At 44.9% G+C, this 20,124-nt stretch overlaps 1 protein-coding gene and 1 pseudogene across 3 annotated transcripts in view; one reads left to right on the top strand and one right to left on the bottom strand.

Annotated features, from left to right (window-relative positions):
• ARHGAP39 (Rho GTPase activating protein 39) overlaps positions 1-20,124 on the top strand; it is a 303,636-nt gene that overhangs the window by 155,423 nt on the left and 128,089 nt on the right. For 2 of the 3 annotated variants that reach the window (XM_056522932.1, XM_056522930.1), the window contains exons 4-5: positions 1,886-2,447; positions 9,281-9,367. In XM_056522932.1, coding sequence (XP_056378907.1) covers positions 1,886-2,447; positions 9,281-9,367 — 649 coding nt within the window. The remainder of the gene's footprint in view (positions 1-1,885; positions 2,448-9,280; positions 9,368-20,124) is intronic. The other variant, XM_056522931.1, reaches the window with a different exon arrangement.
• LOC130275232 (U2 spliceosomal RNA) lies at positions 306-413 on the bottom strand (annotated as a pseudogene).

The following is a 20,124-nucleotide window of genomic DNA, read 5'->3' as shown; positions in this document are numbered from 1 at the left end:
ATACTGCCCGGACATCCGGCCGGATCTATAAAAATGTCTCTGATCCTAGCCAGAAGGCCGGTAATCAAGAGGTGAGTGCCACAAGGTGAAGAGATTATGGTGCCCGTGCTTCAACTCAGTGAGTCTATCCTCCCAGTTAGTTTCGGCACCTCGGGGTCGCCACTCCCCAAGGCACTAAAGTACCGCGACTCTAGACCCTCTCAGCCTCATGCCGAGACCCGGACGGAGCAGGTCACATCGGGGCAGCCGTCCAGCTGATTCCTCAGAACCAGCCCGGGAACGCCCCGGTACACCTGCTCCCTACCATGCAGCACCCATCCCCACCAGCCCCACACCGGCGTCGCCTGCCACCAGCATGAAACTGATAAGAACAGATACTACACTTGATCTTAGCCAAAAGGCCGAGAAGCGATATATACATATATGGGCAGTTACATCATCAGAGCTTACTATGAAAGTCTCCTCCTCCCGAGGTCCTGGGACTGTCCGCACTGCTCACGATTAGACATTGTGTTTTGTTTTATTTTTTTCAAACAATCCAAAGGTATTTAGCCCATTTAGCATTTCCCCCTGATGGTTATGCCCCTGCATCTGGCCAAAATGGAATCAGCCAACTTTGAAAACATATTATTATTTTATATATCTTTATATAATGAACATTGTATTATTGAGGACATTGAGGTTGTAAATCCTTAGAATAAAACATCATGACACGAAAATGTTCGAGAGATTTTTTTTTTATTAGAATTTTTCAAATACAAATAAACAACAAGAAAGACAGGAAAAACAACAAAGAAAAAGAGAAAGGTGACATACTATTTAAAGTATCATCTGATCATATATTAGATAACGCCTAACAATTAAAAAAGAATTATCATAGAATGAGTAGGATCTATGCTTATTGAGCATTGGTACTTATTCCCTGATAGCCGTCATCTGTATCAACTTAAAGGGGTATTCCAGGAAAAAAACTTTTTTTTTCCCATATCAACTGGCTCCAGAAAGTTAAACAGATTTGGAAATGACTTCTATTAAAAAATCTTAATCCTTCCAGTACTTGCCAGCTGCTTTATAATACAGAGGAGAGAAATGTAGGAAAAAATACATTCAGTACCTTAGCAGAGCTCTGACCCATTTTAGGGCTTTGTTTACACTTTAATTTTCTACTTTTTTCTTTTTTTATTAACCATAAAATGGTCATTTTGCATCTCAAATAATGGGGCAAAAAAAAGGTTGTTGTTTTTACTTTTGATGTTTTTATTAAACTTAATAATAAAATGGCATTTGTGCATACATACATTCATATTTTTTTCAATATATGAAAAATTTCCCTTTTTTGGGGTCAGTATTTCCAGCTTAAAAATTAGCTTTTTCAGGATTTACGAAAAATTCCCCTTTTATTGGGTCAGTGTTTTCAGCTAAAATATAAGCTTTTTCAGACCCTATTTTTTATTTAACAGTGAGCTGAGATCATGAAAAGTGTGGGAAAATACATTCGATGGTTGCAGAACTTTATTCAGTGACTAATCTGATGTCCCGTCTTTCTCGCCCCGAAACAAATTGATTTGTTAAATGGGACACGGCACGTTTTTCTGGTGACAGAATGTGATCACATGACACGGCAGTGACGTTCTGGGTCCCGCAATGATGACTCCCCCTCTGTACAGTCCTCTATGCTCTCTATACTCTTGTCTTTTCCCATTAAAAAATACTTTTTGTAAAAAAAAAATATAATCTTTTGTGAAAAAGCAATTACTGAAATGAGTTTCGTGTGTTCTGAAGTCAGACGATGATCTGATACAGAGTCGCAGATCGGAGTTAAAATTAGAAGCCAATGTAACATGCACTAATGCTAAAACTCCTTCTCTTGTCTATTGTCTCGTAGTCTGAAGACCTCGGTGCCTGCGCTCAGTTCGAGAATAGTCGAAACAACAGGAACATGATGCCCAGTTCCAGCTGTGTCTTCCCGACCTTCACCTTGAGGAAACCTTCTTCTGAGACCGATATCGAGAACTGGGCCTCCAAGCATTTCAACAAACACACGCAGGGTCTGTTCCGGCGGAAGGTGTCCATTGCCAACATGCTGGCCTGGAGTAGCGAGTCCATTAAGAAGCCCATGATAATGACTTCTGACCGCAACGTCAAGAAGGAGGCCTGCGAGATATTCAAGCTCATTCAGATGTACATGGGAGACCGCAGATCCAAGACAGACCAGCTCAGCGTCGCCTTAGAGATCGCCACCAAAGGGTGGAGCATGCAAGGACTGAGGGACGAGCTTTACATCCAACTGTGCCGCCAGACCACCGAGAACTTCCGCTATGAAAGCCTGGCCCGGGGCTGGGAGCTAATGACCATTTGTTTGGCCTTTTTCCCACCAACTCCTAAATTTCATTCTTATTTGGAGGGATATATATATCGACACATGGACCCGGTGAACGATACAAAAGGTAAGAACTAATGGCCATCATCATAATCCAGTGATGTATATGTCATATCGTTCTATCTAATATGAGAGGGAGGGATCCCAGCTCTATGGGTGGTGTGAAGCCGAATAAGGTTCCACCTCAATAAATCAAACAAACTATGAGGAAGTGGCCTGAAAGAGTCTTTTTGGAAAGGCGCAGGTGGAAGACCACGGCCCTAGGATGTTTTATGTTCCAGCACCAGGGACTGACCCAGTGTTTTTTCAGCTGAATATGTATTATGGCGTATGTCAGTGTTTCCGAACCAGGATGCCTACAGGTGTTGCAAAACTACAACTTCCAGCGTGCCTGGACAGCCAAAGGCTGTCCGGGCATGCTGGGAGTTGTAGTTTTGCAACACCTGGAGGCACACTGGTTGGGGAAACACTTGCATATGTGTGTGTGTATATATATGTACGTACGTACGTACGTACGTACGTACGTACGTACGTACATAGATAGTGTGTGTATATATATATAAATATATATATATATATATATATATATATATATATATATATATATATATATAGCAAAATCATCGGTAGTTGCAGTATCTTGTAATACCTTTTTTATTGGACTAACAAGATTTTGTAGAGACAAGCTTTCGGGATTCCTCCTCTACAAAATCTTGTTAGTCCAATAAAAAAGGTATTACAAGATACTGCAACTACCGATGATTTTGCTTTTTGCATCACTGGACTAATACGGCTACTCCTAACTACTCTATATATATATATATATATATATATATATATATATATATATATATGCGTGTGTGTGTATATATATGCGTGTGTGTGTGTGTATATATATGCGTGTGTGTGTGTGTGTGTGTATATATATGCATATGTGTGTGTGTGTGTATATATATATGCGTGTGTGTGTGTGTATATATATGCATATGTGTGTGTGTGTGTGTATATATATATATATATATATATATATATATGTATATATATATATACACATACATACATACATACATACATACATAGATGTATTTTGATCTACTGGCTTTTCAGCATAAATTAAAAAACTAACAGGTTGTTATTATGTTATTATACATTTTGATTAAAAAGTACTAGCCCACTCACCACGTCAAGGCCACCCTAACGTCCCTAGCAATAAAATGGCGTAGCACTGGGTGGCGACCACCACCGCCGCAACACCAGTGCACAGGGGGAACAACCCACTGGCAGAGCGGCCCCAATGCCACTCAAACCAGTCTGACTGGGAGCACATGCTGAGTGAGCTTTTACACCTTGTTCACACTGCTGTGGTGGAGATTGTCTCTATTCACATCAGTCCCTCACAGTTTATTTCCCTGTATCAGACACACAAAGTCTTTTACTCTATAGGTTTTTGTGAGTTTGGTAGGAAACTGGGGACCCCAAAGACACCGGTGAGAACATAAAGATGTTACCTGTGGTTGGATTCAGAACCAGGACCCCAGTTAATAGTTAAAGGGGCACTCCACTGGAAAAAAACATTTTTTTTAAATAAACTGGTGCCAGAAAGTGCAAACAGATTTGTAAATTACTTCTATTAAAAAATCTTAATCCTTCCAGTATTTTTCAGCTGCTCAGGAAGTTGTGTAGTTCTTTTCTGTCTGACCACAGTGCTCTCTGCTGACACCTCTGTCCATGTCAGGAACTGTCCAGCGTAGTAGCAAACTTCTCCTGCTCCGGACAGTTCCTGACATGGACAGAGGTGTCAGCAGAGAGCACTGTGGTCAGACAAAAAAGACATTTCAAAAAGAAAAGAATTTCCTTTGTAGTATACAGCAGCTGATAAGTACTGGAAGGATTAAGATTTTTAAATATATGTAATTTACAAATCTGTTTAACTTTCTGGCACCAGTTCATGTAAAAAATAAATTAATTAATTAATTTAAAAAAGATGTTTTCCAGTGGAATACCCCTTTAACCACTGAGTCTCCATGCTACCTGATATTTACATTGCCCTCTGTGGTTTTCCTATAGAGCCTACAATGGCAATACACATGAAATGGTTGTCAATGCGCCCAAACATATGCATACTCAGCTCAGCCAAGTGTGCATGTGTTCTGAAGGAGGGGGAGCTGCTGCTATACTCCTCCAGCTTATCTTCCCAACGTGCCTATTGTTCTCTCTTCCTTCCATCTTGGGCCGGTCCTGCCGGTGTTTGGCTGCCATATATCTAATGCAGCGTTTCCCAACCAGGGTGCCTCCAGCTGTTGCAAAACTACAACTCCCAGCATGCCCGGACAGCCGTTGGCTGTCCAGGCATGCTGGGAGTGGTAGTTTTGCAACAGCTGGAGGCACCCTGGTTGGGAAACACTGCTCTAACTTGTATGGCCCGCTTTTGTTCTACTTTCTGAGTGCCAGCTACTCTGTGTCCAAGTCCAGAGCCTTTTGGGAGTCTTGGGGACTTTGCAGTGAAATGAAGCTGATCTGATCTGTAGAGGAGATGATGTAAGGGCTTGTTCACATTGCCGTCGGGCTCTGTTATATGGAGCTCCATCTGCAAGTCGTCAGAATGATGGAGAATTACTGGATCCCCGACAGACCCCTTTTTAGTTAGGGGGATTCGTTGAGACCCGGTGGAGTCCGTTGTGCTACGACCTAGTGCTGGGCGGTATTCCGGCTCATACCGAATACCGAAATTTTTGTCCTGCATGATATGAATTTTTCCCCATACCGCAATACCGGTTTGGCCCCTCCCCCTTGGGAATGAATTATCAGCCCAGCGCAGCGCTGCCCCCACATCAGGGAACTAATCATATGTGACCCACGAGCGCTGTTATGCTTCTCTCCCCCCCAATTAATTATCAGCGCAGCGCTGCCCCCACATCAGGGAACTAATCATATGTGACCCACGAGCGCTGTTATGCTTCTCTCCCCCCCAATTAATTATCAGCGCAGCGCTGCCCCCACATCAGGGAACTAATCATATGTGACCCGCGAGCGCTGTTATGCTTCTCTCCCCCCCAATTAATTATCAGCCCAGCGCAGCGCTGCCCCCACATCAGGGAACTAATCATATGTGACCCGCGAGCGTTGTTATGCTTCTCTCCCCCCAATTAATTATCAGCCCAGCGCGGCACTGTCCCCATCGGGGAACTACTCACGTCACCCACAAGCGCTGCCTTCCTCGTCCTCCTGTTTGTTGGGGGCCGCTGGAAATCTGTACTTTATGCTGTATCCCTATGCCCGGCTTGCAAAAGATAAACAAAATAAACTTTAACTCACCTTGCCCCGTTGGTCAGGTACCGGCCTCACCTGCTTCTGGGGACGGGAACTTTGGAGAGCTGTCAGCTTATCACCTGCCACAGCGATGTTCCGCCTCGGCCGGTCATAGGCTGAGCTCACTGTCATGTAAGGAGCTCTGGCCGGCTTCTTACATGACAGTGGGCTCAGCCTATCACCGAGGCGGAACATCACTGCGGCCGGTGATAGGCTGACAGCTCTCCGACGTAGGAAGGTGAGTTAAAGTTTATTTTGTTTATCTTTTGTAGCCCGGGCATAGGGATACAGTACAGATTTCCTGCACCAGCGGCCCGCAACAAACAGGAGGACGAGGAAGGCAGCGCTTGCGGGTGATGTGATTAGTTCCCCGATGGGGACAGCGCAGCGCTGGGGGGGAGAAGCAGAAAAGCGCTCACGGGTCACACGATTTTGGGGGGGAGGAGAGAGAAATACCGTTATATACCGTGGAACCGCCAAAAATACCGTGATACACATTTTTGGTCATACCGCCCAGCTCTACTCCGACCCATTTTTGGGGCCGTCTGAAAAGAAAAAAGAGCTGAAGGGGCCCTTAATGAGATTGAGCACAATGGCAATGTGAACTGAGCCTATGACAGTATGCGTGCTTCGGCTGTCCCACCAGGGTACCAGTGATGGGAACAGGATCTGACATATAACATCTATCACCGCGTCCTATGACCACATCATATGGAGACCGGTGCTGGGAGAGGGACGGGAGGCTCAGAGACTACAAACCGGTAAGATTCATGCCGGAAGGAGTGCACTTGCACGTAACTTACCGGTTTGTAGCCTCTGAGCCTCCCGTCCCTCTCCCAGCACCCTTCATTGGTCTCCATATGATGTGGTCATAGGACGCGGGGAGTTTGCTGGTTCTCTTCATTATTGTATACTTGTGACTGCTTCTTTTCCAATCCCTACCGTGTTACCGCTACATGTTTACGGACTCTGGTTCATCAGACTCCTCGTTTTCCTTTGGGGCTGTATACTAGGGTATTTTTTTGTCAGGTGCCTCCATATTTTCTTTATCTCATTTATTGCCTCCTACTAATATTAAGCCCAGATACTCTGTAAATAACATCTAGACACAAGGTGTAAAGAAGAAAAAGGGAAATTTTATCTGTAAATGATCCGATTATTATGAGGAGCTCCTTGTCCCATCAGGGTGATGCTGTTCAGTCCTGGTGACATCATCCACCCCTCTGAATTCATGTGAACCAGCAGAATTTTGCAGATGCCAATTTCTTGGCACATCAGAGTCCGTCCTGTGTGAGCGGATGATTGGGGCAGTAGTAGACAGGTCTTAAAATTGACTTCGTAAGGCTTCTGTACACGACCGTTAGGACACAGCAGTGTGGCGCCCATCGGGGGAGCCGGGGAGAATAGCGGGAGAAGAAAATACTGCTTGTGCCGTCTTTTTCTCCTGCTACTCCCGCTACAAAACAATGGCCACCGGACAGACCCCATTTACTATAATGGGATCCATCCGGACCTGTTTTTGCTTGTTGTGCCCTGTCCAGATAACGGCCATTAAAGGCAAAAAAAAAGAGAGAACTTAATGGCCATTCTGGACAGGGCGTGACGGCAGTGGGAAAGTAGCCTTAATTTTGTTATTCATCACGTTGAGAGAAATAGATCAGACACTGGTTTAAATTTCTTATTTACCCAGTTAACAGGCTTGTTTTGGGAGCAGTAAAGTTCTTGTCGTTCTTACCTGTCCGTCTCCCAGCTCTTCGCTCCTCCGCGTCTCTGAAGTATACCGTCTGAGACGAGAGGTGGTGGTAGCCAGTCAGGATCATTGCGTGTGCCCATATTGTGGCCACATTGTGCAGCTATTGTTGTAAATTTCCCCCAAGGTTGATGCTGACCTCAAACTCAGTGTCTCGACTTTATTAGGATATTCTTTTATGTAGATTTCCAGACATGATGTTTGTTTCCAGCTGAAATCCAAATCCCATCCAACCAAAGACAACCCCAGTGCAGTCATTTAAAGAATAAACAGATGATCCAGCGCTCTTGGTATAATCCTTGGGTCTTTACTGAAGCTCTTTTAAAACAATATGCTCACATAATGCTGCGAAACAGAGACCGCTGGACGCGTTTCGGGTGCATGCTATTACGTGCCTTGCACCTGGATCCGTGCGCCTGGATCTTAGAGAGGGGAGCTGGAACCCCATTCACTTCACTTGGATCCTTAGCATGAAAACTTGTGAGGGGGGTGAAGTTCTGCTCTAGCGCTGAGATCTATCCTCTCGCATGGTGGACCATATCCTAACATTACACCATCACTATATATAATGGGAGTACCCCTTAATGTTATGGATAATCAAGGAACAGAATATAACGTTTCATTGTAAGGGTGCGTTCACACTACGGAATTCCCGCGGTGTGAACTTAACATTATTGTGAATGGGTCTCCGCCAGACCCGTTCACACTATGGAATTTCGGCGGCGGACAATTCCGCCGCTGAAATTGTTCCGCGCAGAAAAAGGACATGTTCATTCTTTGCGCGGATTCCGCGAGCGCTGCATAGCCGTCAATGGTGACGGCTCAGTGCCCCGCGGCCCTAGCGCCAAAGCATCCTCGGCGGCGGCCGCCAGGTGGAATCTCCGCTCGAGGAATTCAGCGAGCAGAGATTCCGCAGTGTGAACGCACCCTAAGTGTAGAGAAGGATCTCCTCATTGCTTCTGTTTGTGAGGTTCCAGGTTTTCCTCTAGGGCAGTGGTCTTCAACCTGAGGACCTCCAGATGTTTCAAAACTACAACTCCCAGCATGCCCGGACAGCCGTTGGCTGTCCGGGCATGCTGGGAGTTGTAGTTTTGCAACATCTGGAGGTCCGCTGGTTGAAGACCACTGCTCTAGGGTAATACCAGACTCCTAGACTTTACACATCATTGTCCCTGGATTGCAGGAGGTTCTCAGAGTTAGTGTCCTTTGCCAATGTTAACATATGAAATAGTTTATCTGTGCAGCACGCTGGCCGGTGATGGATATAAAGATCTTATGTGTTTATTGTATCAATGCGCCATGTGAGCCTCATAACCCTCTCCGGGCTGACAGGTTCAGTATTCCGTTATGTAGGATCCATCTTTGTATATCTGTATATACTGAGAGGTCTAATGGCCCGTACATGTAGGGATATCCATATGTTATATATCACTTCTTCGCCGTGACTGTTTTATCTATATACTACATCTCCCACAATGCACCAGATCAGGTCATGTTTATCCATATGTATATATAGACCTGCATTTACAACTGAGCTGGTCCCCATTAGCCCTCCTACTGTTTTTGTGGTGCATTGCTGGGTGATGTAGTATTTCATCTATGTCTGATCCTCTGTATGGTGGACATCAGAGGCGTATGTCAGGGTGGTCCTAGGGGTGAGTATACAGATCTCTCCTGATCCTTTGTCCTTGCAGCTCCAGGTATCTGTTGTATCTCCATGCGGTGTGTATGGAGACGGTACAGTCCCAGGTGTCCACCCTTTGGGTCTCCTGAGCTCCTGTCATATTTGTCTTGTGCCTCTACCATGTTCCATTGTGTTCATCATTTTGTTTGTTCCCCAGTGAATCGTCACATAAAAGAACTTCTGGAAAGAACGAAGAAATCTAAAATGAGAAAGAAACCAAAGCCTTATATTGAAGATCGTGATGGTAGGGTGAAGAGACGTTTCCGTAGTAGCTTCCCCCTTTAGAATAACCGCCTCCAGCTTTCTGTGTTACTTCTCTCTCACCCTGGTCTGCACTGACCCAGAAACCTGACTTAATGTAGATGACCAGACGCCATGATGCAGATCCCTTCTAAGAACCCAACCCCACGTGCTGCTCTCTCTGCTGTGCATCATAGGGGTTGAGGTTAGGGTTGCCACCTGGCCGGTATTTTTAGATTAAAACTACCGGCAATGCAATGGCTGGTATTTTTCCAACCAATCCTCCAACTCCCGGAATGTTGCGCTATAACCTGTACCAGTGTTTCCCAACCAGAGCCCCTCCAGCTGTTGCAAAACTACAACTCCCAGCATGCCCGGACAGCCGTTGGCTGTCCGGGAATGCTGGGAGTTGTAGTTTTTCAACAGCTGGAGGAGCTCTGGTTGGGAAACACTGACCTATACTATTTACAACTATATAGTCCAACATGCTGGGAGTTGTAGTTTTCGTTTGGGGCAGTTTCTGAGCCACAAGCTGTATCAAGGCATGCTAGGAGTTGTAGTTAGTAACTAACTGCAACTCCCGAATTTAATAAAAAAAAAAAAAAAGTTGATCAAAAAGTCCCATCGAAACAAAAATGGAACCGTTAAAAAACTACAGATCGGGGCCCAAAAAACGATCCCTCACACAGGCCGTATAAGGAGAAATAGAAAAGTTATAGGGGTCAAAAAAGGACAAAATGTCCACAACATATGCGTATCCTGTGATGTCACGCATATATAAATTATGCAAATTAGCATGGCCGGTATTTTTGGGCAACAAAGGTGGCGAGGTATATATACTTTAGTGAGAATGGCTTGAAAATAAAGAAAAGGTGCTGTCAGGCCATATACATCAGTTATGCCTGACACTGTTTAGATCAGTTCAGTGTCCATAGTCTGACAGAAAAATACTGCGACTGATCAATCCTGCGCTCGGAGGAGATCATGGGATCAGTTCTGTCATCACTTTCCCTCCATTGTTTCTACACAATGCCAGAGAGAACAAAAGCCACATGACCAGGTATATGTGAAGGGGAACTTGGCCCCTTGGATAACCTTGGATAACTATAACAGACCCCTTTAAGGGGTACTCCGGTGGAAAACGTTATTTTAAATTTTAAATCAACTGGTACCAGAAAGATAAAAAGATTTGTAAATGACTTCTATTAAAAAAATCTTAATCCTTCCAGTACTTATTAGCTGCTGAATACTACAGAGGAAATTTTTTTTTATTTTGGAACACAGAGCTCTCTGCTGACATCACGAGCACAGTGCTCTCTGCTGACCTCTGTCCATTTTAAGAACTGTCCAAAGTAGGAGAAAATCCCCATAGAAAACATATGTTGCTCTGGACAGTTCCTAAAATGGACAGAGATGTCAGCAGAGAGCAGTGTTCCAAAAAGAAAAGAATTTCCTCTGTACTGGAAGGATTACATTTTTTTAATAGAAGTAATTTAGAAATCTGTTTAAAGGGGTTATCCAGGAAAAAACTTTTTTTTATATATATATATAATCAACTGGCTCCAGAAAGTTAAACAGTTTTGTAAATTACTTCTATTAAAAAAATCTTAATCCTTTCAGTACTTATGAGCTTCTGAAGTTAAGGTTGTTCTTTTCTGTCTAAATCCTCTCTGATGACCCCTGTCTCGGGAACCGCCCAGTTTAGAAGAGGTTTGCTATGGGGATTTTCTTCTAAACTGGGCGTTTCCCGAGACAGGTGTCATCAGAGAGGATTTAGACAGAAAAGAACAACCTTAACTTCAGAAGCTCATAAGTACTGAAAGGATTAAGATTTTTTTTTAATAGAAGTAATTTACAAATCTGTTTAACTTTCTGGAGCCAGTTGATATATAAAAAAAAGTTTTTTCCTGGATAACCCCTTTAACTTTCTGGCACCAGATGTTTAAAAAAAAAAATAAAGTTTTCCACCGGAGTACCCCTTTAAATGACAGCATTTTTAGGATGCCCATGTGTGTATTTGTACACTCAGCCCCTTGGCACACAGATGGGGGGGGGGGCAGTCATTGTCACCAATGGGAACTGAGGTCCGCTCCTGCATTTAGCCCAGTGGGGTCGCTGTGTCTCTGCTTATAGGACACTGTGGATTTTGCTCCTATTTGCGGGGTTAGGCTTAGTCTTGTGGCCTCCGTACAGAGTACAGACTGCCTTTGTGGCATCTGCTTTCTGAAAGCTACTTAGGGCTGCCCTACAATCTGATGTAAAGTGAGCAGCTCTGATAATATTTGCATTTTATATGAATGAGTTAAGTGGACCCTGTCATTAAATAAAAAAATTGATATTTTTTAGAGACCTGACTTTTTTGATCAGTCAGGGTCTCAGTGTTCAGACCCTGACCAATAGGAGAGCGAGACGGAATAAGCGCACGCTTAGCTTGTTCTCTCCTATCTCTGTGTCATGTGACCTGCGCAGACTCATGTAAGTTTATAAGGCCCTCCAGGTCTTATAGCAGTGTTTCTCAACCAGGGTGCCTCCAGCTGTTGCAAAACTACAACTCCCAGCATGCTCGGACAGCCTTTGGCTGTCCGAGCATGCTGGGAGTTGTAGTTTTGCAACAGCTGGAGGTACCCTGGTTGGGAAACACTGTCTTAGGCTGGGTTCACATTGCAGAATTTCTGCCGGAGATCGAGCCTGCGGCACTAGGACCGAGCAGACTGCATTGCTGCCCCATAGACTGTAATGCATTTCTGGGTGGATCTTTTGGGATATCTGCTCAGAAAGGCATTGCCATCTATGGGGACGGCAATGTAGTCCGTGTGGTCCTAGTGCCGCCGGCTCGATCTTCGGCAGAAATTCTGCCCAGAAATTCCACAGTGTTAAAGGGGTATTCCAGGCAAAACATTTTTTTATATATCAACTGGCTCCGGAAAGTTAAACAGATTTGTAAATTACTTCTATTAAAAAAAATCTTAATCCTTCCAATAGTTATTAGCTTCTGAAGTTTTCTGTCTAACTGCTCAATGATGATGTCCCGGGAGCTGTGCATGATGGGAGAATATCCCCATAGGAACTGCACAGCTCCCGGGACGTGAGTCATCAGAGAGCAGTTAGACAGAAAACAGCAACTCAACTTCAGAAGCTAATAACTATTGGAAGGATTAAGATTTTTTAATAGAAGTAAATTACAAATCTGTTTAACTTTCTGAAGCCAGTTGATATATATATATATAAAATAAAGGTTTGGCCTGGAATACCCCTTTAACCCAGCCTTATAGACACAGAGCGAGGAGAGAAACACGCGGCAGCGCACTTCTCTCCCTGCTTATTTTTGTCATCAGTCCGGGTTTATTACTCAGCCCCCGACCAATAAAAAGTTTTGGGTTGTCCCAAGGACATGTGAAAAGTTTTTTTTTCCTATTGACATCCACACCGCTCACATTGACGACATATGCAGCAAACAATAGGGATATTTAGGTGTCCTCTGGTCAGTGAACGTTTCTACTAAACCACATCTAATCCGCCCTGTGTGTCTCCACCCGCTGTCCTGCTGCCTTACTGTCCATTCTCCAGCTTGTTTGTCTACGATAATAACCTATAGTGTGTCGCTGCGTCCTATTAATACTTGTACTGCATAGTGTGTTATCTTATAATGGGAGGATGTGTGCGCCGGAGAAGGACGTGTCTCACCGCCGAGGACATGGACAGAGTTAGGTAATGACTCTTCTTTACTGTCTCCTCTCTGCACTTAGTTGTGAAGTTCTATGACCTGTTGCACTTTATTTTTTGCATTTCTTTGTATTGTATGTACAATGGGAATTTTTGCACATAGTAAGGGGACATGAGAAACCTGGGCACATGCCGGGTCCACTTGGTATCATGATTTCTGTGTACATGTCAAGCTGAGGGTTTAAAGGGGTACTCTGCCCCTAGACATCTTATCCCCTATCTAAAGGATAGGGGATAAGATGTCTGATCGCAGGGATCCCTCGCAATCTCTCCTGCAGCACCTCCGTGGCTGATGACGGGCGATACAGGGGCGAGAGTATCTTGCATTGAGGGGGTGGGACGCAACGTCACGAGGGGGTGGAGCCGTTATATCACGGCCCGCCCCCTCAATGCAAGTCTATGGGAGGGGGCGTGACGGCTGGCCCTCCCATATACTTGCATTGAGTGGGCGGGGTGTCATTCACGAGCATGTGTCGGAGCTGTGACGTCACTATATCCCCGGCCCCTGTATTGCCCGTCATCAGCCACAAAGCCATCTTCGCTCCATACAGCTCATGAACGGGGGTGCTGCAGGAGAGATCACGGGGGTCCACAGCGTCGGGACCCCCGCGATCAGACATCTTATCCCTATCTTTGGATAGGAGATAAGATGTCTAGGGGCGGAGTACCCCTTTATATGTCCGACGTCTTGATCTGGCCCTGCACATAGTGTTACCGCAGCAGCTATATTTTTACTCTCTAGCAGTTCTCATCACTATTGGCTCACATTTACATGCAGTATTTATACATTGGCCCAAATTTATCGATCTGTCTGAAGGCAAAAAAACTGTCTGGGTTTTTCCATAGGAACCAGTCAAAGCTTAACTTTATTTTACTTTATTTAACTTTTTTTTTCCATTTTACCAAAGCAATTTGAGAAATAAAATCTGAGCTGTGATTGGTTGCTATAAAGAACCCAGACAGGTAGATTGATAAGTCTTAATTACTGATATTATTTAAACACAACGATCATTGCAGAGAATTGGAGTGAAAATATCCTTATGTGCTTTACCATCTATTCAAATACTTTTACAATACCATCTCCATCTATTCCTCTGTGCGGCTGTTGCATCAGGTAAGTAGTACTCTGTGCTGTAGACTAGCTCACATTAGCGGCATTGTGATATCCTTACTTTTCGTGAATATATGGACTGAACGAAAGCGATTAATCTCCTACACCTTCGATTTGTTATAATGTCATAGAAAGTTTGTGAACCCCTACAGTCATTTCATTCTGGATGTGATACAGACTGTGGTAGAGATGGATTAAGGTGTGAGAAGATGAGTTAGCGATAACATGTAAATGGATCTGTCGGCGTCTCGCTGGCTGCACCGTCTTGCCCTTTTCTTCATCTAGCTGCGGCGACTGCTCGATATGATGCTGATCTCAAGGAATTTCCTCTAATGCAAGATTAATAAAATAACCAGCGGAGTAGAAGATCGGGGCTGACGCTTTCCACTGACTCTTTGTAGTTCGGCTCGTGATTTTATAGGTGGGAACAATTGCTGGGACATTGACGGGAATTGAAGAAGACCTGAGGGCAAAGGGAATGATTTCCTCTAGTTTGCCGCCTCCTTGGTGCTCTGTATTCATATGAGCCTCTCGCCTGCAATCATCTATTACAGGAGCTTGTGTCCCGCTTATCCTGTATCACGCCTATCCTGGCAGTCACAGATATCGTGTCACAGATCACATGATTCAGTGCCAGAACAGATTACATGTTAAACTTCATGCACCAGAATCAGTGACTGGGATAGTTCTTAAGAGACGCACAATGATAGTAACATAGTTCATAAGGTTGAAAAAATACCCTCAAGTTCAATCTATAACCCTAATGAGTCCCTACTGAGTTGAGTTGATCCAGAGGAAGGCAAAAAACCCTCATACTAGAGGTAAAAATTCCTTCCCGATTCCAAATATGGCATCAGAATAAATCCCTGGATCAACGTTCTGTCCCTATAAATCTAGAATCCATAACCTGTAATGATATTATTCTCAAAAAATGCATCCAGACCCCTTTATATTCTTTTACACTGTTCACCATGACACCTCCTCAGGCAGAGAATTCCACAGTCTCACTGCTCGTACAGTAAAGAATCCCCGTCTGTGCTGGTGTAGAAACCTTCTTTCCTCTAGACTTAGAGGATGTCCCCTTGTTATATATACAGTCCTGGGTATAAATAGATCATGGGAGACATCTCTGTACTGTCCTGATTAGGGATCGGCCGATTATCGGTATGGCCAATATTATCGGACGATAATCACGATTTTGGGCATTATTGGTATCGGCAATTACCTTGCCGATTAGCCGATAATGCCGGTCGCAGGGGACGCACACCCGACCCCGACAACAGGTATTTATGCCACCGGGGATGGGGGGAGGCAACAGGGCAGCGGCGCCGGCAATGGGTGCTGCTGCCCCTACTCTCCCCCTGGCTGTCGGCGACGCTTCTCTCCCCCTGGTTATCGGCGCCGGCAATGGGGCGCCGGTACCGATAGTCAGGGGGACAGAACGGGCAGCGGCGCCGATAGCCAGGGGGTGAGAAGGGCCGGCAGCAGGGCTCTAGACCCCAGGAAAGGCAGGGGGAGAGAATCGGGCACCGACGGCCTCTCTCCCCCTGCCTTTCCTGGAGGTGTATCGGGGTATATACGCGCACACACGCACCCTCATTTTACCATGGATATTTGGGTAAAAAACTTTTTTTTACCCAAATATCCTTGGTAAAATGAGGGTGCGTGTTATAGGCCGGTGCGTGGTATACCCAGATAAATACCTTTATTTATACATAGTTATTAGGTCTCCTCTAAGTCTTCTTTTTTCTAAACTAAATAACGTTTAATTCTGATAATCTTTCTGGGTACTGTAGTCCTCTCCATTACTCGTATGACCCTGGTTGCCCGTCTTTGAACCCTCTCCAGCTCCACTATATCTTTCTTGTACACTGGTGTCCAGTACTGTACACAGTATTCTATGTGTGGTCTAACCAGTACTGTACACAGTATTCTATGTGTGGTCTGACCAGTACTGTACACAGTATTCTACGTGTGGTCTGACTAGTGATTCGTACAGCGGTAGAATTATTTCCTTGTCGTGGGCATCTATGCCCCTATTGATGCACCCCATGATTTTATTTGCCTTGGCAGCAGCTGCCCGACCCTTGTCACTACAGCTAAATTTACTGTTAACTAAGACTCCCAAGTCCTTTTCCACGTCATCCCAAGTGTTCTCCCATTAAATACATAATCCCAGCCCGGATTTTTCCTCCCCATGTGCATTTACCTTACATTTATCAGTGTTGAACCTTATCTGCCACTTCCCAGCCCAAACTTCCAACCTATCCGAATCTATTTGTAACAGTGCACTGTCCTCTATTGTGTTTACCACTTTCAGAGTTTAGTATCATCTGCAAAGATTGCTACTTTACTATTCAACCCCTCTACAAGGTCATTAATGAATATATTAAATAGGACTGGACCCAAGACGGACCCCTGTGGTACCCCACTAGTAACTGTCACCCAATCAGAATAAGTACCATTAATAACCACCCTCTGTTTCCTATCATCGAGCCAGTTACTTACCCACTTACACACATTTTGCCCCAGCCCAATCCTTCTCAATTTATGCACCAACCTTTTATGTGGCACCGTATCAAATGCTTTGGAAAAATCCAGATATATGACATCCAGCTATTGCCCCATGTCAAGTCTGGAGCTCCACTCCTCATAAAAGCTGATCAGGTGACAGGACCGATCCCTCATAAAGCCATGCTAATATGGGGTCATACATTTATTTTTATCAAGATATTCCAAAATAGCATCTCTTAGAAAACACTCAAACAATTTACATACACGGAGGTTAAACTAACAGGTCTTTAATTCCCGTGGTCACCTGGCCCCTTTTTAAATATTGGCACCACATTTACCATGCGCCAGTCTTGTGGAACCTACCCTGTCACTATAGAGTCCCTGAATGTTAAAAATAGGGGTCTGTCTATTACATTACTTAATTCCTTTAGAACACTGGGATGAACGCCATCTGGACCTGGCGATTTGTCTATTTTGATTTTTGTAGGCGGCACTGTACTTCTTCCTGGGTTAGACAGGTGACCTGTACTTCTTCCTGGGTTAGACAGGTGACCTGTACTTCTTCCTGGGTTAGACAGGTGACCTGTACAGGGGAGTTTACCTTATCTCGCTGTATTTCACCTGGCATTTCATTTTCCTCGGTGAATACAGTGGAGAAGAATTTGTTTAATATATTTGCTTTTTCCTGATCCCCGTTTATAATTTCTTCCTCGTCATTTTTTAAAGGGCCAACACTTTCATTTTTGACCTTTTTGCTATTTATATAGTTAAAGAACAGTTTGGGGTTAGTTTTACTCTCTTTGGCAATAAGTCTTTCTGTCTCTATTTTTGTGGCTTTTATCTATTTTTTACATATTTTACATTTTTCTCTATAGCTTTTTAATGCTTCTTCACTGCCGTCCTATATTAGTAGTTTAAATGCTTTATTTTTTGTCATTTATCACCCCCTTAACGCTCTTATTCATCCATATTGGTTTTCTTTTATTTCTGACCCTTTTATTCCCATAAATTCATCTTACAGTGAGAATTTAAGATATTTTTATAAGTCTCCCATTTAGTGTCAGTATTCCTGTTTTTGAGGACATTCTCCCATTTTATATTGTTATTATCTCTGAGTTGATCGGACTTTGCCTTCCTAAAGTTCATTGTTTTTGTGGCCCCTTGAGAGATTCCCTTATTGAAGAACAAGTTATAATGTATTATATTATGGTCACTATTTCCTAGGTGTCCTTTTACCTGCACATTAGTTACTCTGTCAGGTCTGTTAATATTAAGTCTAGTAGGGCGCCCCCTCTGTCAGGTCTGTTAATATTAAGTCTAGTAGGGCGCCCCCTCTGGTCAGGTCTGTTAATATTAAGTCTAGTAGGGCGCCCCCCTCTGGTCAGGTCTGTTGGTTAATATTAAGTCTAGTAGGGCGCCCCCTCTGTCAGGTCTGTTAATATTAACTCTAGTAGGGCGCCCCCTCTGGTCAGGTCTGTTAATATTAAGTCTAGTAGGGCGCCCCCTCTGTCAGGTCTGTTAATATTAAGTCTAGTAGGGCGCCCCCTCTGGTCAGGTCTGTTAATATTAAGTCTAGTAGGGCGCCCCCTCTGGTCAGGTCTGTTAATATTAAGTCTAGTAGGGCGCCCCCCTCTGGTCAGGTCTGTTAATATTAAGTCTAGTAGGGCGCCCCCTCTGGTCAGGTCTGTTAATATTAAGTCTAGTAGGGCGCCCCCTCTGGTCAGGTCTGTTGGTTAATAATAAGTCTAGTAGGGCGCCCCCTCTGGTCAGGTCTGTTCGGTAATATAAAGTCTAGTAGGGCGCCCCCTCTGGTCAGGTCTGTTGGGTAATATTAAGTCTAGTAGGGCGCCCCCTTTGGTCCATTGTCTTTATAGTCAGAACTAAAAAAATGTTGAGTAAAAACTTTGGGCCATCCGTGCCAATCTGGTGCAGGAAATGATAAATCCCCCCCCATCACTTGAATTGGAAGTTACTGAAGAACAAAATCAGTCCACGGGGAGGGGAGGGTCTCAGTATGTTGTGTAGCTGTAATCTCCAACCTGTGGCACCTAATACTTCATGTCGTTTTGCTTGAGAGCGTTAGGTTGGAGATCACTGTTGTATATGAATTCATAAGGACGAAGCGGCTCCATCACTGGGATCCAGAAGGTTCTGTAGAGGAACAATCACATTTACTATATACTGTATGTCCAGGACTGGGGGGGGGGGGGCACTCCTCTCAGTCTTCCCGATTCCTGCTCCTCTGTAAGGTCTGAGGAGTAACCTCTCCCGGTGGAGTCCTTGTCACGCTCGTCTCTCGCCTCCAAACTTGCCGACAGCTTTTAGAGAGAGCGAGAGACACGTGCGTCTTGTGTACGATGGCGCCTCACATGTCCTGCTGTGTGATCAGGAGACACTCCGAGCTGGAAGCACAACAGAGGCGTCGCACACATCAGAAGATGGAAGACGAATAACACAAAGTGACCCACACTGTGGACATGGAGAGGTCACCGCGCCTTATTCTACCACAGAAATGAGGAATGTAGCCCCAAAAGTGGTAAAGACTGTACCGCCTGTAGTTATCATAACAACTGTATAAAACGTTGTCTTTACAACACTATATACATTGCATAATGGATCTACCACCACAGATCCTATATTTACAACACTTTATGGACTTTGTACAGTGACCCCCCGACCTACGATGGCCCCGACATACGATCATTTCAGCATACGATGGCCTCTCAGAGGCGGCATCAACATACGATGCTTTTGTATGTCAGGGCCATCGCATAAACGGCTATCCCTCAGCGCTGACTTCTTCAGCTGCCGCCGGATTGCCGTTTACGGTGCCCCGTGTGGTCCGCTGACGATCACTTACCTGTCCTTAGGGCTCCGGCGCGTCCTCTCCGGGATCCCCTGCATCGTCGGCGCTCTCCATCGTCGTCATCACGTCGCTGCGCTCCATCATCCAATAGGAGCGGCGTGCGTATCGACGTGATGGCGGCGACGGAGAGCGAGGATGCCGGGGAAGCAGAGGCCTTGCCGGAGCGTCGGGGACACCTCAGGGACGCGGCGACAGCGATGGACAGCGACATCCCGGGCAGCAGTGACGAGCGTTGACGGTCCGGAGCGGTGGGGAAAGGTGAGTACAACTTCCTCTAACAGTGGTCTTCAACCTGCGGACCTCCAGATGTTGCAAATCTACAACACCCAGCATGCCCGGACAGCCAACGGCTGTCCAGGCATGCTGGGTGTTGTAGTTTTGCAACATCTGGAGGTCCGCAGGTTGTAGACCACTGTCCTATACTTTACATTGCACGGATCCCTCAACATACGATGGTTTCAACAAACGATGGTCCATTTGGAACGGATGACCATCGTATGTTGAGGGACCACTGTATATGGATTCCAAAAAAGAATCCTGGTAGACC

Source organism: Hyla sarda, chromosome 5 (assembly GCF_029499605.1).
Source record: "Hyla sarda isolate aHylSar1 chromosome 5, aHylSar1.hap1, whole genome shotgun sequence".
Classification (NCBI taxonomy): domain Eukaryota; kingdom Metazoa; phylum Chordata; class Amphibia; order Anura; family Hylidae; genus Hyla; species Hyla sarda.
The sequence above is the reverse complement of the archived record's forward strand: the minus strand, read 5'-3'. Positions and strand labels throughout refer to the sequence as shown.